This window comes from Balaenoptera physalus (assembly GCF_965194825.1).
Source record: "Balaenoptera physalus genome assembly, chromosome: 6".
NCBI classification, from domain to species: domain Eukaryota; kingdom Metazoa; phylum Chordata; class Mammalia; order Artiodactyla; family Balaenopteridae; genus Balaenoptera; species Balaenoptera physalus.
Window position 1 is genome coordinate 93,643,407 of NC_138885.1, and position 23,013 is coordinate 93,666,419.

Below are 23,013 nucleotides of genomic sequence, written 5' to 3' on the forward strand. Positions count from 1 at the left end.
ACATGGGGAGTTTCTTGCCTTTTGGGAGGTCCTCTGCCAGCGTTCAGTAGGTGTTCTGTAGGAGTTGTTCCACATATACATGTATTTCTGATGTATTTGTGGGGAGGAAGGTGATCTCCGCGTCTTACTCTTCTGCCATCTTTAAGCTCCTCCAAGTTGTACTCACCCTGGCCCGCGGTCCCAAGGACTGTCACGGCTTCAGCTGGTGGGGCCCCTCCGGAGCCGGCAGCCTCAGTGAGGCCGCCCTCCCCTCGGGCTCCAGGGCAGTTCAGTCCAAACAGTATTTCTTATTGTTTGTCTGAAAATTATTTGAGAATTGGAAGAAAAACAGATAAGTAACAACTTAAAAATTAATATCAAAATGTTCTGTACATAGTGATTAGGTAAAAAGTCTATCAAGCTGATAGTAGACATCTTTAAGGAGGCTGAGTATATATCAGTGCTTAGAGGGAAATTTATAACACTAAGTACTTATACTAAAAAAGAAGAAAGGCCTCAAATTAATAAGTTCATTCTACCCTAAGGAACTTGAAAAAGTAAACTAAATTACATTAGTTTGTTTTTTTTTGTTTTTGGTTTTTTTTTGCCGTGCCACACGGCTCGTGGGATCTTAGTTCCCCGACCAGGGATTGAACCTGAGCCACCACAGTGAAAGCGCCGAATCCTAACCACTGGACCGCCAGGGAATTCCCTACATTAGTTTTTAAATAAGAAATGATTAAAGAGCAGAAAACAATGGAATTGAAAGCAGAAAAACAATAGAGAAAATCAATGAAACCAAAATCTACTTAAGATATCAATAAAATTGTAAACTTCTAGCCAAATTGAGGGAAAAAAAGTGAAAAATTACTCATACCAGAAATGAATCACCACTGACTTCACAGACATCAACATGATAATAAGGGACTACTACAGGCTAATCTGTGCACATAAATAAGATGATTTAGATGAAATGGATCAATTTCTTGACAACTACAAATTTCCCAAACTAATTCAATAATAAGTAGATAACCTGGATAGTTCTCTATCGATTAAAGAAATTGAGTTTATAGTTAAATACCTTCCACAAGGGAAAACTCTAGGCCCAGATGGTTTCAGTGCCAAATTTTACCAAATGTTTAATGGAGAAATTACACCAATTCCTCACACTCTCTTCAGAAAATTGAAAAGTGGCGTAACTTCCCAACTCATTATATGAGGCAGTATTACCCTCATATTGAAACCATACAAAAACAGTGCAAGAAAACTGAAGACCAGTATCCCTTGGGAACATAGGTGCAAACCAAATTTAGCAATGTATAAAAAAAAAATACATCACAACCAGGTAGAGTGTCTGTTGGGAATGCAAGGCTGGTTCAACATTTGATGATCAGTTAATAATCAGTCACATTAATAGACTTATCAAGAAAAAGTACATGATCATATCAGTAGATGCAGAAAAAGCATTTGACAAAATTCAACATCCATTTATGATCAAAGTTTTTAGCAAACTAGGATTAGAAGGGGATACCTAAATCTCTACAAAAATCATACAGCTAGCTTCATATTTAATGGTAAGAAACTGATTGCTTTCCCCGTAAAATAGAGAACGAGGGTGGAATGTTCACTTTCACTCTTCTTAGTCACTATTGTACTATAAGACATAGCAAATGCAATAAGAATATAAAAAGAAGAAAAAAAAACAGTTATATTGGGAAGGAAGAAATAAAACTATTTGCAGATCACATAATTATCTGTGTAGAAAATCTTAAGGAATCTATCAGAAATCTCCTATAATTAATGAATTTAGCAACATTGCAGGACACAATATCAATACACAAATTTAATCATATTTCTATATACTAGCAACGAGCAATAGGAAACTACAATTTAAAAAAAATACTATTTACAATAGGTCTAAAAAGAATGAGGTACTTAGATATCAATCTAACAAAATATGTACAGAATCTATATGCTAAAAACTACAGAACACAGATGAAACAAATTAGGGAAGACCAAATAAAAACATATGTTTATTCCATAACTTAGGTATAAAAAGAAACATTTGTAATCCATCACTACTAATATTTTGGTATATTATCCTTCCTGTATTTTTATGTATATATTTGGTTTAACCAAAATGGTAGTTTCATTTGCTACTACTTTCTTAAAATGTACTGTGAACATTTTTCCATGCCATTATATGATTGTCTAATATTCCATTATATTATGTATTAGAAGATTTAAACTTATTTCCCGGTGTTAGACCTAATTTAACAGTTTTTTCTTTATTATAAATAGTATCGATCGTCTCTGTAGTCATATTTTTATGCTTATCCAGAATGACTTCCCTAGAATAAGTGGAATTACCGGTATGGAGCAATTATGGTAATAATTACTGTTATATTGCCCTTAAAGAAATTCTACCAATTACTATACCAACCAGCATTTTCTCTGTAACTTCACCCTTAGCTTTTCTAGAAAAACCTGATTTGAGAATATCCTTATGGGGGGATGCAGGCGCAGGCAGGATGGCGGGCGGCGCTGAAGTCCTGGGCAGCTGGGGTGGCAGGGGTGGCCGGGCGGCCCCCGCAGCGCAAATGCTGCTGCCGCTGCAAACAACGGAGCTCTGCGTGTCACGCCAGCACAGCACTCTTCGGGGCCGGGCGGCCACCCCGCGTGCACGGCCAGAAGGCCGGGAAGCCAGCCACGTATTCGCCCTAAGCGTGCCTTTCCCGTCCACCTTGGAGGCGGAGATTGCCCGTGGGTCCCTGGCCCCAGGTGCCGAACCGCACCAAGGGGCGGTTGGGAAGGAGCTCATAGCGGCAGCGTCCTGGCGGTACGCTGGAGAGCTGGATTCCTGCCTTCTCCGAATTTCCATCGTCAACTTTCTTGACCAGCTTTCTCTGGTGATACGGACCTTGCAGCGCTTTGGGCCCCCTGTTACCCGCTAAGCCAGGGCTAGGGAAAGGGGTTAAGGTCTAAACTTGTGTCCCTTCCTAGACAGTGCATCCCTCCTAGGGCAGTGATTCCTGCAGTAGTTGCCACTTTACTATGGGGGCTTCATCTTTTGCCTCTACTGGCCCTTGGGTGCTGAGGGTTCACTTGCTTTGTTTGGTGCTTAAATGTTTCTTAACTACTGAAAATAAAACTGAGCTACGATGCAATGTCTGACTTTATTTTCAACTATAGCACCTTTAAATATTCATGCCTTTGTCCTTACATTGAAGGGGAGGTTCTGTGATTCAGATATTCAAGTAGTACAACGTAATTGAAGACAGTTTAAGAAATGGAAGAGGTTAGGTCCTGTCATTCAGTATTAACTACTGTCCACATTTTGGAATATTTTCTTAGTTTTATAGTTGTATTTATGTAGTAAATATGTAGCAGTAATAATATTTTGCAAGTTTAGCATTTTTCCTGATATTTTTCATATAACATGAACCTTTTTCTAAAAATTCTTCAAAAGCATTATTGAATGGATACATAAAAGATGCATTATTGAATGTTTAAATTATTTTCAATTCTTGCCATATTATAGGTAATGATTCAGTGGAATGCTTATATATAGAGCTTTGCCTGAATGATTGTTTCCTTAAGATAGACTACAAGAGGTAGAATTGGTTAAATATTTAAAGCTCTCAATCTGCAGTGTGTGAAATTGCTCTCCAAATTGTACAGAAAATGTACCCTCCCACCAGAATGCTTTCCCACATCCTTGTCACTACTGGGTCTCCTCGGTAAAATTGTTTTAAAAACTGGGTTTGTATGACAAGAGCAAACAACCGAGAAACACTCGAATGGGAGCTCTGTGGCTTACTGGCCTTGTCTCAGATCAGTGAAGAAAAACTGCTAGGACAGTCATTTAGGCATTTAGTTAGGAGGAGTTAGCTTCCTGTAAAAGGTGTTGTATCCTGCAGCCTTTTCGAAACTCACTTATTCTAGTAGCTCTTTGGTAGATGCCATTGGATTTTCATCATTGGTGATCAGGTTTTCTCAGAATAAAGGCAGTTTTGCTTCTTCCTTTCAAAAAAAAAAAAGAATATCCTTATGAGGACTTCCCTGGTGGCGCAGTGGTTAAGAATCCACCTGCCAATGCAGGGAACATGAGTTCAATCCCTGGTCCGGGAAGATCCCACATGCCGTGCACCAACTAAGCCCACGCGCCACAACTACCAAGCCTGCGCTCTAGAGCCTGCGAGCCACAACTACTGAGCCCATGTGCCACAGAAGCCCATGCACCTAGAGCCCATGCTTCGCAACAAGAGAAGCCACCGCAACGAAGAGTAGCCCCCGCTCGCCACAACTAGAGAAAGCCCGCATGCAGCAAACAAAGACCCAACACAACCCCAAAAAAAAAAAAAAAGAATATCCTTATGTGCTTGAACTTCAAAACTGTGAAATTGATGTTTAATTATCATGGAGCTCTCATGACTTCTTCAGTTGTCTCAGCAATGATCTGTTTTAAATATTCGATAACACTATCTCCCAAATCATTGATTTCCTACAAATATAGTAGTAATTACAGTAACAATTATAATAATAACTATAATTTATTGAGAGCTTGCTACTTTTCTGGCACTATATTAAGCACATTAAATCTTAATCTTTCTGTTGACAATTACTGTCAGCCCCATCTTACAGGTGATGGTACTGAGCTTCAGAGAATTAAGTACCTAAGATTTGTACCCAGGTCTAGTTCCAAAGCTTATAGCCACACACTGCTGTACTGCCTCTTTAAAAGATGTCTTTTTTTTTTTTTTTTGTCTGTGTTGGGTCTTCATAGCTGTGCGTGGGCTTTCTCTAGTTGCTGCGAGCGGGGGCTACTCTTCGTTGTGATACCCGGACTTCTCACTGCAGTGGCTTCTCTTGTTGCGGAGCACGGGATCTAGGTGCACGGGCTTCAGTAGTTGCAGCATGCGGACTCAGTAGTTGCAGCACGTGGGCTCAGTAGTTGCGGCAGGGCTCGAAGGGCACGCAGGCTTCCGTAGTTGTGGCGTGCCGGCTCCAGAGCGCAGGCTCAGTAGTTGTGGCTCACAGGCTTAGTTGCCCTGTGGCATGTGGGGTCTTCCTGGACCAGGGGCCAAACCCATGTCCCCTGCATTGGCAGGCGGATTCTTAACCACTGAGCCACCAGGGAAGTCCCTAAAAGGTGTCTTTTAAATCCATGTCCTTAGCTGTTCGTTTTAATGTAATTCAGTGTTATTTGTTTGAAACAAGTTAAATACTATTTTAGTTCCTAATATTTCCTAATAAATGAATGTCAGTGTGAGTTAGATAAGCCAGGCTTACCTCTTATCTTTTTGAAAACTTTAAAATTTTAATTTCAGGGCTTAGAGTTATATCTTGGTAGAACTTATTATCAGAATCTATTTTATCCTGAAAACTGGAATAAGTATGTGAATTTATTTGCTAGTTAGGATACTGTTCAGAGAGTAGCACTCTTAAGTGATGGAATTTTTCATTGTGAGAGATTTGCCCCTATAGATTTCTTTTGTCTTCGGCATTGCCTTTCAGGTCATCAACAGTAGAGTAGAATGTGGTTACTCTTCCTTTTACTTTATTTAAACTTGAGTCACATTCCAGATGCCTTATAAATCAAAAGATCTCAAAAGAAAATCATTTTACTTGACGGTATAAGGTTAATAATTCTGAGATTTAAAATCCTATGTTGAGACGCTTTACATTTTTGAAGTTCTTCACACGTTTATTTTTGGTTAGTTATTTTCTTAAGTTTTAAAAAATACAAGTAGGTTATAGCTCAAATTATATTAAAGAAATGATTCTAATGGAATAAGAAAATCCCGTTGGTTACCAGCTTCTTTCTTTCATTGCTTGATTTTATTGGGTCAGATGTTTAAAATTATGGCATTAAAATTTAAATATACCTCGAAATATATGATTCAATGCTATTATTTATTGCTGTTTCTTTCAGGAGTTTTTTGTGGAGCCATTTAATCGAAAAGCACGCCAAGAGAACTTGAGGTATAATAATATGCTTAAACAGCTTAGCAGTGCACAGTTAGCCACTCTGAGACGCTGGAAGGCAATAAAGCTCTACCTTACATGTGAAAGGGGACCTTGGGCTGAAAGGTAGGAGTGTCTGTCATTCATTAAATACCCTTTTTCCTTTAGAACTCTGATCTAGAACTTTATGAATCAGTGAACTCTCCAATCCAATTTTTAAAATGTTCAATTTTTAAAAGATTACTTTTAATTAATTTGCTTGCCTTTTATGGATTATAAGTTCGGTATGTGTAGAGCTTTGTGTGTATATGTGTTTCACCATGGAGTTATTTCCTTTACTCTTACCCTGTGACATAGAACTTGTTTTGATTCCATTTACTTCTCTCTTCCTGACACCACCTTTTTGAGCTAGGGTTAGTGACGATGTGTGTTTGAATATTTTACAATTTCTTTATTTGATCCTAAGTCACTTCTGTTTTGCTGAATTATATTTTATACACACACACATTTTTTAACAGCCCTTTTTTATTGTGGTAAAATACACTTAATATAAAATTTGCTATTTTAACCGTTGTAAAATGTACAATTTAGTGGCATTAAGTACATTCCTAATGTTGTGTAATAATCACCACTGTCCAGCTTCAGAACATTTTCATCACCTGAAAAAGAAACCCTGGACCCATTAAGCAGTTACTAGCTATCATCCCTTCCCCCGACCCCTGGCAACCACCAATCTGCCCTCTGTCTCTATGGATTTGCCTATTCTGGATATTTCATATAAATGAAGTCATTCAGTATGTGGCCTTTTGTGCCCAGCTTCTTTCATTTAGCTTAGTGTTTTCACTATGTTGTAGCATGTATCATTACTTTCTTTCCTTTTTATGGCTGAATGATATTCCATTGTGTGGAATGGATGATGGACATCAGGTTGTTTTCCTTGTGGCTGTTGTAAATAGTATTGCTGGAAACATCTGTGGACAAGTGTTTGTTTCAGCACCTGTTTCTAATTCTCTTGGTTATATACTGGAAGAATTACTGGGTCATATGGTAATTCTGTGTTTATCTTACTGAGGAATTGCCAAACGGTTTTTAACAACAGCTGCATCATTTTACATTCCTATCCGCAATGTTTGAGGGTTCCAGTTTCTCCACAACCTTACCAAGACTTGTCTTTTTTTTTTTTGATTATTATGGTCATCCTAGTGGGTGTGCAGTGATATCTTATGATTTCATTGCAATTCCCTAATGACTAATGACATTGAGTATCTTTGCAGGTACTTGTTGGCCATTTGTATATCTCCTTTAAAGAAATGTCTATTCAAGTCTTTTGCCCATTTTTAAATTGGATTGTTTGACTTTTTGTGGTTGAACTGTAAGAGGTTTTTTTTTCTCAATAATAGACCCTTATTGGATATATTGTCTATAAATATGTAGGTTGTCTTTTCACTTTCTCCATAGTGGCCTTTGATGCACAAAAGCTTTGAATTTTGAAGTCCAGTTTATCTGTTTCTTTCTTTTGTTGCTTATGTTATTGATGTCTTATCTAAGAAACCATTCCCAAATCCAAGGTCATGAAGACTTACTCCTATTGTTTCCTCTAAGAGCTGTAACTCTTATATTTAGATCTTTGATCCATTTGCAATTATATTATCTTTATTTGTAGTAAAATTATTATTTTGTTTTGAAACTGTATTTGGAATAAACTCCTAAATAGCTAGTTAAGAACGTCCTTGTAACAGTGAAAGAGTAAAATATATCAAGCTATAAGTCTGAAGATTTATGTTCAAATCTTATTCCTGTACCTGTAAATCACATGACATCTTAGGCAAATAATTTAGCCTGTCTTAGATTCCTCAGGTATAAACTGTTGATATGCATAATAACATTGTTTTTTTTCTCGGGGTTGTTTGGGTCAAATGAGATAAGGAATGTGAATGTTTTTATAAAATGGTGCCCAAAAAATGTAAAGTACCTGATAGTTACTCTATTTCAATCAACCAGTCTTTGTAATTTTAAGCTAAATAGTTTTATTTGTTTACTTATGAATATTCATAGGAAACAAAATCCAATTCACTGGAAGCTAGCTAACGTAGAAAATTATTCCCGCATGAGACTTAAATTGGTGCCAAATTATAACTTCAAAACCCATGATGAAGCTAGTGCTTTGAGAGATAATCTAGGTGAGTTTCAATGGCTGTTTAATTATTTATTGACGATAATGAGGGTGTTGGTGGGGATTGGTTATTGTTTTCATTGTTTCAAAATTATTTACTTATGAGAAGGGTGACATTTTATAATTGATATTTAAGTGGTTGTATATGTTGCCTTTGGCCTAGATCTAAAATGACTTCCTATTTCAATTGATAGCAGTTTTTCAAAGAAAAACGTAATTTAAACTCATAAAATTATACTGTAGTTGATGTGAAATGTATCATCTCTATCTCCATTGTGGTATAGTAAAACATGGTCCTTTAACCTTAGCCTTTTGCTTACCAGAACTGAGGCTAATGTTAAATATATTCAATATTTAGAATTCTTAACAGCTCTTTAGGCCTTTCTTCTATGACCTGTTCTTCTTATAGAACTCCAGACATTTAGTATCTAGATGAGCCAATGCCTTTTTTCTAGAAAAAAGTGCTTAAAAATGCATAGCCTTGCAGTATATCAAAACAGATTTTAAAGAGTTTCTATAATTCTTATTTCCTTTATAGCCATCTGACTGGGCATCTGTGCACCTTGTGTTTAATGACTAAGTTATAGATGAAATGAGTACCAGTTTTTTAATCTTACTTTTTAAAATTGCCTTAATATATTGGCCGGTACAGTAAATGCCATAAAATTGAGAGCTATGATGCCTGCCATTTAGAGTCTTATATTCTGAAATAAATCAGACACAGCACGTGATTTCCCTTAATGTAAAATAATGGCCTTGTCCATGGTACAAAGAGTGTCTTACACAGGAACGGTCAGTGCGTATAGCTTGTCTTCCCAGTATATGTCCTGAGACTATTATACTTTCTCTACCTCTTAAAATTTTATACTTATCATGCAGAAAACATCTTTTGGTGAATGACTTCAATTTAGTAATATTTAAGGAAGAGTGTTCTCTATTTTTTCTTCATTTTTGCCAAGAAATCCCACTCTCGGAAATTCCCTGTCCCTTTCCCTCCTTCTTCAACCCTCTTACACATGTATACAGGTATAATTTTATGTTTCTTCTTCTTGGTCTCAGTTGTTTTAAGTCCAGGAAGACCAGTGTCCTTTCTCTTTTTCCATCTCTGTTCCTTTCTTTACCTAGTTTTCAAAATTATCACAAGTATAATGATGATAATAAAATTGTATAGAAGAAAAAAATCATACATTTCAAAGTGAAATTGGGGGAATTCCCTGGCAGTCCAGTGGTTAGGACTCCACGCTTTTATTGCCGAGGGCCCGGGTTCAATCCCTGGTCAGGGAACTAAGATTCCACAAGCCGCACAGCATGGCCAAATAAATAAATAAATATTTTAAAAAGTGAAATTGGTAATAGTATAAAACCAGTGGCATCAGTCTTTAAAACTTTTTAAAGTTCCTTGAAGTTTACTTCAGAATTAACTGCAGAATGTTTTACCTACTCCATATATTTGTTTATAAGTATTTTCATCAGTATTTTTCTATTTGTATCAGATTATCTAGACTTGTATGTTATCAAAGCAGATTTATAAAAGAGAAATGCAGCTGTACATTAGGTTAATTCATTTTGTATGTCAGAGCAAGGATACCATTTGAGAAATTAAGGGAGGTTTTGTCATCTTTACAGTGTTTTGTTATTTAGCATGAATTATTTTTATTATACACATGAAATGTCTTTATTCATAGTTAAACATATAAATTTTTTCCAGTCCTACCTACACATTATGCATATATTTTTATTACTATTCTTATGCCACCAGATAATTGAGAGATGAATGTGCAATAAGAATAGCTACCATTTATTTATTTTATGTGTGATGTGATGTATCTCCATTTCACAGTTGCAAAAACATAGATTCAGAGGGGTCATGTGGTTAATAAATGGCAGAATAGAATTTGAATTTAAGTTTACCATTTCACAGCCCATCTTATTTCCATTACACTAGCTCTGCCTTCTTACATTATTGCATAGTTCATGACATTTGTTGCATATATGTGTATCAGAATTATCTATTAAATTCCATGCACTCCAGAAAGGAACACTTCAGCTTTTGGTCTTTGTATTATCTTGCAGTTAAAAATAATTTGTCACATTCTTTCTTAATATTTCTGTAGTACAAATGCACAGTAAAAATAATTCCATTGAATTAATGTAGTGAGAATAATTCTTTAACTTACTTAGTGGTATGCTTTAGAAGTAAATATAATTAAAGAGATTACTTGGCCTGTTTCTGAAACATAAATAATACCATCATTAAAGGTAAATACCATCTTTTAAAACATTTATTCCTTGTATTATATGTATAATAATTTTTAAAAGTCACAGTCAAGCAGCATAGATAACTCTAAATCACATATAAAAACGTCTCTGTAATAAGTCGCTTATCTTAGAAAATTTCAAGTACCTTCTTTACTTATACACATTATTCATATAATTAACAGTCAGAAATTACAGAAGGACTGTGATATGATTTTCCTACTTTGTGTTTAACAAACATTTTATGTTTAAACAGGTATCCAGCACGCGCAGCCTTCCAGTGATTCACTGCTTTTGGAAGTAGTGAAACAAGTAAAAGTTAGTGATATGGAGGAGGATAAATTAGATCTTCCTGAAGAGGAAATAACAGCCAGAGTAAATATGTATGTATAAGTACTTGAAAGAATTTAAAATTATTTTATTCTGAGAAATGGGATTATAAAATTGTGGAAAATATTTGCTTGAAATTCTAATACTATGCATTCCCAGAATCCAACAATTGATACTATATATCAGCTGTTAGGAGTCTATTAGTGTTAACTGAAACTATTGAAGAAGGCTGCTTAGGACTGGGTTAATCTGGAGCTGGACCTTGAAACTAGAAAATATTTTGAGCCGAATGATAATGAAAATGTATCATATTTATGGGATACAGCTGAGGTATTTATTTGGAAAGTACAGTGTGAAATATAAACTTTTAAGCAAAAGGAAGAAATTATAAAGATAAAAGCAGAAGTCCATGAAAGAGAAAACCAAAAAACAAAAAGAGAGATCAAAGAAAACAAAAGTTGGTTATTAAAAATCAGATAACCAAACAATAAACCTCCAGCCAGACTGGTTAGGAAATAAAGACAACATAAATTACCAGTATCAGAGTATCAGGAATGAAAGAGGAGATAACATTACAAATACTAAAATGATTGAAAAGAAATACATTAAAATAAGTAAAAGGAAATGATAGGGACTTCCCTGGTGGTCCAGTGGGTAAGACTCTGCACTCCCAATGCAGGGTGCCTAGATTTGATCCCTGGTCAGGGAACTAGATCCCGCATGCATGCTGCAACTATAAGAGTTTGCATGCCGCAACTTAAGGGTCCACATGCCGCAACTAAGTCCGCATTCTGCAACTAAAAGATCCCACATGCCGCAACTAAAGATCCTGCATGCCTCAATGAAGATCCCGTGTGCAGCAACTAAGACCCAGCGCAGCCTAAACAAATAAATAAATATTAAAAAAAAATTCCAGACATCATTAAAAAAAAAAAAAGGAAATGGCAACTTTATGCCAATAAATTTGACAATTTAAATGAAATGGACAAATTCCTTGAAAGATATAAATTATCAAACCTCTCCCAGGAAAAAATAGCCTTAGATATATTTAAAAATTTTGAATTTGTAGTTTAAAAACTTCCCCTAAACAAATATAAAACATATTCATTTTCTCATCTCTCCTTTGTGTTATTATTACCATACATATTAAACCTGTATATGTTTTAAGCCCAGCAGTACAGTTTAATGCAGTTACTGTTTTATGCACTTGTCTTTAAATCAGTTAAGAGAAGAAAAAGCTATGTAATTATGCTTTCCTTTATATTTCCCTGCATATTTACCTACTTATACACTTCATTTCTTGGTGTACATTCAGATTACCATCTGGTGCCATTTCCTTTTAAGCCTGAAGGACTTCCTTTAGTATTCCTTGTAAGGAAGGTCTATAAGCCACAAATTCTCTTAGTCTTTTGTTATCTGTGGAGATTTTTATTTTGTCTTCATTTTCGACTACTTTTAAAAAAATTGAGATATATTTTTTGAAAATTGAGATTCACTTAATGTAAAATTGACTATGTTAAAGTGCACAGTTCAGTGGTTTTTTAGTATATTCACAGAGTTATGCAACATCACCACTATCTAGTCCAAGAACATTTCCATCACCCCAAAAGGAGATCTTATACCTTTCAACAGTCAGTCCCAATTTTCTCTCCTCACATCCTCTAGCAACCACTAATTGGCTTTCTTTCTCTATGGATTTGCCTATTTTGAACATTTCATGTATTTCATTCAATATGTTGTTTTTTATGTCTGGCTTTTTTCATTCAGTTTAATGTTTCCATCCATTTGTTTTTATGGCTGAATAATATTCCATTATATGGATATACAGTTTTTGTTTATCCGTTCAGCAGCTGGTGGACATTTATGTAGTTTCTGTTTTTTTTTTTTTGGCTATTATGAATAATACTGCCTTGAATATTCATGTATACATTTTTGTATCAACTTATGTTTTCATTTATCTTGGGTATAAAAAAAACTAGGAGTGGATTTGCTGATCATGTGTTAATTCTATGTTTAACCTTTTGAGGAATTGTGAAACTTTTCACACTGACTATACCATTTTACATTCCCTCAGCAATGTATGAAAGTTCTAATTTCTCCAAATCTACCCCAACTTCTACTATTCTCTGTTTTTTTTTTTTAATTTATGGTACCATCCTAGAATGTTAGAGGTGGTATCTTGTGATTTTAATTTGCATTTCCCTAATGACTAATGATGCTGAACATCTTTTTATGTATTTGTTGGCCATTTATATGTCTTTTTTGGAGAAATCTTTATGCAGATCCTTTGCCTATTTTTTAATTGGGTTGTCTTTTAGTTATTGAGTTGTAAGTGTTCTTTACATATTTTAGCAACAAGTCCCTTATTAGATACAGGATTTACAAAAATGTTCTCCCACTGAATTGTTTTTTTTTACTTTCTGTTGGTATCTTTTGATGTACAAAAATTTTTAATTTTGATGAATTTCCTTTCATCTATTTTTTTCTAAGAGTTTTATATTTTATCTCATGTTAGGTCTTTAATTCATTTTGAGTTAACTATTGTATGTGGTGTGATGTGTAGGGGTCCATATTAATTCTTTTACATGTGACTCTAGTTGCCCCAGCACCATTGCTTTTTCTTTTGAACATAGTTTTGCCAGATATAGAATTCTTTATTGACAGTTTTTTGCCTTTCAACATTTTGAATATGTCTTTCCACTACCTTCTGGTTTTCACTACCTTTTGTTTTTGATGAGAAATGTGCGATTAACCTTTTTTATTGTGTCCTGTATTGTCATGCTTTTAGGTTATTCTTTTTGTCCTTGGCTTTTAGTACCTTGGCTTTAGGACCATGTATGGTTATCTTTGTGTTTATCTTGCTTGGAGTTCATTGAGCTTCTTGGATGTATAGATTAATTTTTTTCATGTTTGAGAAGTTGCCAGCATTATTCTTTCAAATATATTTTGGCCCTTTTTCTCTGTTCTCTCCTTTTGGGTCTCCCTTTGCACATATGTTGTTTTGCTTGATGGTGACCCTTTGAGGTTCTTTCATTCTGCTTGATTCTTTTTTCTTTGTGTTCTTCAGATTGGACAGTTTCTTTTGATCTATCTTCAAGAGCCCTGCTTCTTTCTCCTGCAAGTTCAAATATGCTGTTGAGTCCTTCTGGTGAATTTTTTGTTTAGTTATTTTGCTTTTCAATTTCAGAATTTCTCGTTTGGTTCCTTTTTAAAATATATATATAATTTCTATCTTTGTATCAATAATACTCTATTTGACTAGGCTTTTTTGCCGTAATGCACTTTGGTTCTTTAAACATAGTTTCCTTTAGTTCTTTTCATGTATTTTTATGATAGCTACCTTGAAGTCTTTGTCTACTAAGTTGAACATCTGAGGTCCCCCAGAGACAGTTCTTTTTACTACTTTTGAGTTAATGGCCCATATTTTCCTGTTTATTCCTATGTCTCATAATTTTGTGAAAACCATACATTTTAGATAAATTATAGCCACTTTGGTTTCTAATCTCCTCCCTTGATGCTGGTTGTTGTTGTTGTATATTTGTTTGTTTAGTGACTTTTCTAGATTAAGTCTGTGGAGTCCATTTTACCTGCAGTGAATGCCACTGATATCTGTACTTACTGGGTTTTTGTTTTGTTTTATTTTTAAAGCCTTGCTTACTAGGGGTTGCCCCTGGGTCAGCATAGCTTAGTGGTCAGCCAATGATTAGTTTGTTTTTTGTGTTTAAACCCCTTGATCAGTAAGACTGCCACTCTTTGCCAGTGGATCTGTATGTGGTTTAGAGAATGCATTCAAATTTGATGATTTACACATCTGCCCTGACTTTTACTTGTTATGATTATAAAGCCTCACATTCAGCCAAGAATGAGTAGCTAAGTCTCAAGTATATAATTTATTCCAGACATCACTTTGTTTAGGTTATAAACAACACATGGCAAATATTTCTCAGAACTTATTTTAATACTATAAATTGACCAGGTTCATGGGACTTCCCTGGTGGCACAGTGGTTAAGAATCCACCTGCCAATGCAGGGGACACGGGTTCGATCCCTGGTCTGGGAAGATCCCACATGCTGCGGAGCAACTAAGCCCATGTGCCACAACTACTGATCCTGCGCTCTAGAGCTTGCGATCCACAACTACTGAGCCCCTGTGCCACAACTACTGAAGCCTGCGCGCCTAGAGTCTCTGCTCCACAGCAAGAGAAGCCACTGCAATGAGAAGCCCACACACTGCAACGAAGAGTAGCCTCCACTCGCCGCAACTAGAGAAAGCCCATGCACAGCAACGAAGACCCAATGCAGCCATAAATAAATAAATAAATAAATAAATAAATAAATAAATAAACAAATAAATAAATTTATTAAAAAAAAATTGACCAGGTTCAATAATATCCTTTGTTGGCATAAGCAGGTTTTTTGGTTAATATAATTTTAGTAATTTTTAAATATGTCCTTGATTCTTTTCAGGGAACTGGGTGGGGTAGTTATCTAGGGAGCTATCTTTGGTTTTGGTAGATTTTTTAGTCAGCCTTTTAATAGGATTTTATTTTCTTTCTTCAAGGACTAGTGAATTCAGTGGATGTCAGTCTCATTCATTTTCAAATGAAAAGCCAAAACTCTTTGTTTCATAGAATAGAAATAACCTTCAGACTATTTACTCTCTCAGGTCACTTATTTCTCTATTTCATCACTGTGAATATTGGAATTTCACTATTTAGGAAAACGTTCTCAGTTTTTTTTTTAAGCTTAGCTTTAATGGTTGCAATATTCCCAGTTAGGTTGGTGATACTTGTAGAGCTTCTCATCGAAATCCATTGGAAACAAAATTAGATTTAGTCATTGCTATCCTGGAAATGAGGCAAATGTGAAATATCTAGGACCAGAGAGCAGCTGGCTTGAAGGATATACTTGAATAACATTCCATGAGTCATAGGAGTTCTCATTTCTGTACTTTGCAGTTAAAAGTCACCTAGGTCACCAGAAGACTGTCCCTTCCCAGTTATTTCCTCCAAAAAAAATAATTGATCACAGTCCTCCAAATATGAGATGACTTCACTTTAAGTATGGTGTGGCAATAGTGGCTCCTTGTGTTATCTCCATTTACACTATCAGGGGATGCTATGATGATGATGCTCTAGCTTTTGTTGCTCTTGAAACATCTCATTTTACAGTTTAAGAATCAATCATAATACTTCTAATATTTATGAAACACCACTAATGATACAGTCCTTTATTCACAGATTCATTTGTTCCCTGGGTCAATTCATGTCTGACAAATATAACGAAAAAACATGACCAGTATTGCTGCATGTTTGAACCATCCTCTACCAGTAGTATTGAAGATTCACTATATTTTGTTTTAACGGGTCATACACAATTGAAATGTAAAACATATGTTTTTTGAAACTTAGTTATTGGGTAATAAGTATATTTGGACATATTTAAGTAATTTCATATGCAGTGGAATGGTTTTTGTAGAAAATTCAAGTACTCTTTCTTGGATAGTGATTTTACAGACATGAGATTCATATTTGAATATGATGTTATTTTCCATTTACACAGAATACATTGTTGGATGTTTTTTGTTTGTTTGGTTTTTGTTTTTACAGTGATGAGAAAGAAGAACAGGATCAAAAAGAAAAATTGGTGTTGTTGGAAGACTGTGAACTCATTACAATAATTGACATAATTCCTGGCAGATTAGAAATCACTACTCAACACATTTACTTCTATGATGGCAGCATTGAAAAAGAGGACGGTGAGGAGTTCTGGGGGAATAATTTCTGTTGTTCAATAGTTAAGTATCCAGTTTATCAATCATTAATGAGAAGAAAGCGATAAGGTGGGACTGTAGAATTGTAGTCTACCATGTAAAAGGAGACATGGAAAGTCAGTATGGAATTAAATTTATTATCAACAATGTACTGAAGGGAATGCTTCCTTTTTATTATCAATGTTTTTAAAAAGGTTTGGCTACAGGGGATTGCTATAAACTTGTTATAAAATACAATTTTACTTTTATTTATATGTACACTTGTTCCTAGAGGCTTTTCACCTAATCCTTTATCTGAAAATAAAAAGATATTTAAATCTAAGCTGCCAACATTAAGAGAAAAGGAAAAATGTTTCTAAGATATAACATTCAGAGTCATTCTCTGTTCCAATGGAAAGGAAGTAGGAAAGCTATAGAATTTTAAAATAGTCTTAAAAGAAACAATTTAAACATCCAATAAATTTAACAAATGGTTTTCATCATACAGAAACTGAATTCCTTTTCCGTAGTGCTAGTTTTGTCAGGAACTAGGAGATATTTTCTGCATAGCATGAGTAACTTTTTGTGGTACCCCAGTCACAAGATTGTTTCTGTTTTCAGGAGTAGGCTTTGATTTCAAGTGGCCTCACTCTCAAGTTCGAGAGATTCACCTACGACGGTACAACTTAAGGAGGTCAGCCCTTGAGATTTTTCATGTTGACCAATCCAACTACTTTCTCAATTTCAAAAAAGAGGTATGTAAGATGCTACCTTTCTGGAAGCCCCAGACTGTTAGCTTGAAATTATTTTCCAACTAGTGAGCTGTAATGAAACTTCACAACTCTGCTCTTTCATCGAGTCAAAATATATATTAGAGAAAAAAAAATACATACCTTTGGGACTAAGCAGTATATGCATTTTTGTTGGAACTTATGTGCAGGTGTTTGGAGGATATTTGTTTTCAGTTTTTATATATAGGTAGATAAAAAAGTCAGTAGAATATTGAGTGTCAGCTAATAGGTGTCTCACAGTATCCAGTTATGAAATAATATGCAATATATATGATATAACTGGATTTATGAAATTAGGCTGAGTTCAATTTAACAATAGTGGAGCCTGTGTAATCAGGAAGAATAATGGAACATGTCGTTTTTCTAGGAATAGAGTAAATTCTTAAATAGTGTAAGTGGTTAAGAGATTGCCACTGAAGCAGGTTACCTGGATCCAAGATCGTTCCACCACTAGCTCTGTAACCCTTGACCCGTTAATTGCCCGCAGCCTTCCTTCCCTCTGTCATATACTTGAGGTCAGACTTATATCACAGTCTGATAGCTCTCTCCACCTTGCCTACCTTTCTCTCCATTTTCTCTCACTGTCATCTCTCCTAATAAAATCCTGCATTTTCAATTCTGTCTTAGCATTTGCTTCTCAGATGACCTGGATTAGCATAGTCAATAACTAAGTTTCTGTTCATTTGTGAGTTCCAGGTTTATTTGTAGATGATTTGATTCAGACATTTAAAGAGCATTTTTATATTTTTACAAAAAGATAATTTTTTACTATTAATAATAAATTTTCCCCCATAGGAAAATACAATGTATGTGTTTTTTAGAAAGCTATTTTATGTAAGTAAACCAAGCACACTCCTATTGAATACTATACTTTTGTAAATAGTTTTTTGTTTGTTTATTTGTTTTTAGATCTAGTGGTATGTATTTTGTTCCATTTAATTCATTCTTTTGGTGGATTTGGGGCATAATAAGTTCGATTCTTATTGGTAGATATAAGATGCTAGAAGGGTATACAGGGAGAAATGACAAATATCTCCAGTTGGAAATATAAGTGTAAGGTAGACGTTAGGGTGGTAAATATAGATCTGGAATCAGGAGCATATGGGTAACAGATGAAATTATGACAGAAAATAATGTCACCTCATGAGCAGAACAGACAAGAAAAGGAATAGATGATGGTGGAACTCATTGTCAGTTTAAGGAGCAGGTAAAGGAAGAGGAGTTGGTGAGAGACTGAGAAGGATGATCAGAGAGTGATGTAAGACATGGAGAGTAGTGTCCTGGATGATACGTAGGGGAGAGTTTTAGGGGGTGATCAGTAGGGTCTAATGACATGTATCAATAGAATGAAGCCCAAAACAGATCATCGAATTGGAAAATGAGGTCAACTGCACTGAAACAGTTCATCCAGATTGCTATGACAAAATTACCATACACTGGATGGCTTAAACAACAAATATTTATTTCTCTTAGTTCTGGACTGAAAGCTGGAAGTTCAAGAGCAGGATGCCAGTGCAGTCAGGTTCTTGGTGAACACCTTCTTCCTGGTTAACAGATGCTGTATCCTTACACGGTGGGCAGAGAGGGAGAAGGAGAGAGAGGATGAGAGAGAGAGAGAAAGAGCTAGCTCTCTGGTCTCTTTTTTTTAATTTTTGAATTTTATTTTATTTATGTTTTTATACAGCAGGTCCTTATTACTCATCAATTTTATACACATCAGTGTATACGTGTCAATCCCAATCGCCCAATTCATCACACCACCATCCCCACCCCTCCACGGCGTTCCCCCCTTGGTGTCCATACGTTTCTTCTCTACATCCGTGTCTCAATTTCTGCCCTGCAAACCGGTTCATCTGTACCATTTTTCTAGGTTCCACATGTATGCGTTAATATACGATATTTGTTTTTCTCTTTCTGACTTACTTCACTCTGTATGACAGTCTCTAGATCCATCCACGTCTCTACAAATGACCCAATTTTGTTCCTTTTTATGGCTGAGTAATATTCCATTGTATATATGTACCACATCTTCTTTACTTATTCGTCTGTTGATGGGCATTTAGGTTGCTTCCATGAACTGGCTGTTGTAAATAGTGCTGCAGTGAACATTGGGGTGCATGTGTCTTTTTGAATTATGGTTTTCTCAGGGTATATGCCCAGTAGTGGGATTGCTGGGTCATATGGTAATTCTATTTTTAGTTTTTTAAGGAACCGCCATACTGTTCTCCGTAGTGGCTGTATCAATTTACATTCCCACCAACAGTGCAAGAGGGTTCCCTTTTCTCCACACCCTCTCCAGCATTTGTTGTTTGTAGATTTTCTGATGATGCCCATTCTAACTGGTGTGAGGTCATACCTCATTGTAGTTTTGATTTGCATTTCTCTAATAATTAGTGATGTTGAGCAGCTTTTCATGTGCTTCTTGGCCATCTGTATGTCTTCTTTGGAGAAATATCTATTTAGGTCTTCTGCCCATTTTTGGATTGGGTTGCTTGTTTTTTTCATATTGAGCTGCATGAGCTGTTTATGTATTTTGGAGATTAATCCTTTGTCCGTTGATTCGTTTGCAAATATTTTCTCCCATTCTGAGGGCTGTCTTTTCGTCTTGTTTATGGTTTCCTTTGCTGTGCAAAAGCTTTGAAGTTTCATGAGGTCCCATTTGTTTATTTTTGTTTTTATTTCCATTACTCTAGGAGGTGGAGCAAAAAAGATCTTGCTGTGATTTATGTCGAAGAGTGTTCTTCCTATGTTTTCCTTTAAGAGTTTTATAGTGTCCGGTCTTACATTTAGGTCTCGAATCCATTTTGAGTTTATTTTTGTGTATGGTGTTAGTGAGTGTTCTAATTTCATTCTTTTACCTGTAGCTGTCCAGTTTTCCCAGCACCACTTATTGAAGAGACTGTCTTTTCTCCATTGTATATCCTTGCCTCCTTTGTCATAGATTAGTTGACCATAGGTGCGTGGGTTTATCTCTGGGCTTTCTATCTTGTTACATTGATCTCTGTTTCTGTTTTTGTGCCAGTACCATATTTTCTTGATTACTGTAGCTTTGTAGTATAGTCTGAAGTCAGGGAGTCTGATTCCTCCAGCTCTATTTTTTTCCCTCAAGACTGCTTTGGCTATTCGGGGTCTTTAGTGTCTCCACACAAATTTTAAGATTTTTTGTTCTAGTTCCGTTAAAAATGCCATTGGTAATTTGATAGGCATTACATTGAATCTGTAGATTGCTTTGGATAGTATAGTCATTTTCACAATATTGATTCTTCCAGTCCAAGAACATGGTATATCTCTCCATCTGTTGGTATCATCTTTAATTTCTTTCATCAGTGTCTTATAGTTTTCTGCATACAGGTCTTTTGTCTCTCTAGGTAGGTTTATTCCTAGGTATTTTATTCTTTTTGTTGCAGTGGTAAATGAGAGTGTTTTCTTAATTTCTCTTTCAGATTTTTCATCATTAGTGTATAGGAATGCAAGAGATTTCTGTGCATTAATTTTGTATCCTGCAGCTTTACCAAATTCATTGATTAGCTCTAGTAGTTCTCTGGTGGCATCTTTAGGATTCTCTATGTGTAGTATCATGTCACCTGCAAACAGTGACAGTTTTACTTCTTCTTTTCCAATTTGGATTCCTTTTATTTCTTTTTCTTCTCTGATTGCCATGGCTAGGACTTCCAAAACTATGTTGAATAATAGTGGGGAGAGTGGACATCCTTGTCTTGTTCCTGATCTTAGAGGAAATGCTTTCAGTTTTTCACCACTGAGAATGATGTTTGCTGTGGGTTTGTCATATATGGCCTTTATTATGTTGAGGTAGGTTCCTTCTATGCCCATTTTTGGAGAGTTTGTATCATAAATGGGTGTTGAATTTTGTCAAAAGCTTTTTCTGCATCTATTGAGATGATCATGTGGTTTTTCTTCTTCAATTTGTTAATATGGTTTATCACATTGATTGATTTACGTATACTGGAGAATCCTTGCATCCCTGGGATAAATCCCTCTTGATCATGATGTCTGATCCTTTTAATTTGTTGTTGGATTCTGTTTGCTAGTGTTTTGTTGAGGATTTTTGCCTCTATATTCATCAGTGATATTGGTCTGTAATTTTCTTTTTTTGTGGTATCTTTGTCTGGTTTTGGTATCAGGGTGATAGTGGCCTCATAGAATGAGTTTGGGAGTGTTCCTTCCTCCACAATTTTTTGGAAGAGTTTGAGAAGGATGGATGTCAGCTCTTCTCTAAATGTTTGATAGAATTCACCTGTGAAGCCATCTGGTCCTGGACTTTTGTTTGTTGGAAGCTTTTTAGTCACAGTTTCAATTTCATTACTAGTGATTGGTCTGTTCATATTTTCTGTTTCTTCCTGGTTCAGTCTTGGAAGGTTATACCTTTCTAAGAATTTGTCCATTTCTTCCAGGTTGTCCATTTTATTGTCATAGAGTTGCTTGTAGTAGTCTCTTAGGATGCTTTGTATTTCTGTGGTGTCTCTTGTAACTTCTCCTTTTTCATTTCTAATTTTATTGATTTGAGTCCCCTCCCTCTTTTCCTTGATGAGTCTGGCTAATGGTTTATCAATTTTGTTTATCTTCTCAAAGAACCAGCTTCTAGTTTTATTGATCTTTGCTGTTGTTTTCTTTGTTTCTATTTCGTTATTTCTGCTCTGATCTTTATGATTTCTTTCCTTTTGCTAACTTTGGGGTGTTTTTGTTCTTCTTTCTCTAATTGCATTAGGTGTAAGTTTAGGTTGTTTATTTGAGATTTTTCTTGTTTCTTGAGGTAGGCTTGTATAGGTATAAACTTCCCTCTTAGAACTGCTTTTGCTGCATCCCATAGGTTTTGGATCGTCGTGTTTTCATTGTCATTTGTCTCTAGGTACTTTTTGATTTCCTCTTTGATTTCTTCAGTGATCTCTTGGTTATTTAGTAACGTATTGCTTAGCCTCCATGTGTTTCTGTTTTTAACGTTTTTTTCCCTGTAATTCATTTCTAACCTCATAGTGTTGTGGTCCAAAAAGATGCTTGATATGATTTCAATTTTCTTAAATTTACTGAGGCTTGATTTGTGACCCAAGATGTGATCTATCCTGGAGAATGTTCCATGCGCACTTGAGAAGAAAGTGTAATCTGCTGTTTCTGGATGGAATGTCCTATAAATATCAATTAAATCTATCTGGTCTATTGTGTCATTTAAAGCTTGTGTTTCCTTATTTATTTTCATTTTGGATGATCTGTCCATTGGTGTAAGTGAGGTGTTAAAGTCCCCCACTATTATTGTGTTATTGTTGATTTCCTCTTTTATAGCTGTTAGCAGTTGCCTTGTGTATTGAGGTGCTCCTATGTTGGGTACATATATATTTATAATTGTTATATCTTCTTCTTGGATTGATCCCTTGATCATTATGTAGTGTCCTTCCTTGTCTCTTGTAACATTCTTTATTTTAAAGTCTATTTTATGTGATATGAGTATAGCTACTGCAGCTTTCTTTTGATTTCCATTTGCATGGAATATCTTTTTCCATGCCCTCACTTTCAGTCCGTATGTGTCCCTAAGTCTGAAGTGGGTCTCTGGTAGACAGCATGTATATGGGTCTTGTTTTTGTATCCATTCAGCAAGCCTGTGTCTTTTGGTTGGAGCATTTAATCCACTTACGTTTAAGGTAATTATCGATATGTATGTTCCTATGACCATTTTCTTAATTGTTTTGGGTTTGTTTTTGTAGGTCCTTTTCTTCTGTTGTGTTTCCCAATTAGAGAAGTTCCTTTAGCATTTG

The 23,013-nt window shown here is 35.5% G+C and overlaps 1 protein-coding gene and 1 pseudogene across 3 annotated transcripts in view; both read left to right on the plus strand.

Moving 5' to 3' along the window:
- NBEAL1 (neurobeachin like 1) overlaps positions 1–23,013 on the plus strand; it is a 171,442-nt gene that overhangs the window by 99,805 nt on the left and 48,624 nt on the right. For both annotated transcript variants that reach the window (XM_082466857.1, XM_082466858.1), the window contains 5 exons: positions 5,915–6,072; positions 8,002–8,126; positions 10,632–10,758; positions 16,315–16,463; positions 17,079–17,212. In XM_082466857.1, coding sequence (XP_082322983.1) covers positions 5,915–6,072; positions 8,002–8,126; positions 10,632–10,758; positions 16,315–16,463; positions 17,079–17,212 — 693 coding nt within the window. The remainder of the gene's footprint in view (positions 1–5,914; positions 6,073–8,001; positions 8,127–10,631; positions 10,759–16,314; positions 16,464–17,078; positions 17,213–23,013) is intronic.
- On the plus strand, positions 2,459–3,141 carry LOC309663374 (EKC/KEOPS complex subunit LAGE3 pseudogene; annotated as a pseudogene). Its single transcript has one exon. The product of its transcript is annotated as an EKC/KEOPS complex subunit LAGE3 pseudogene (transcript).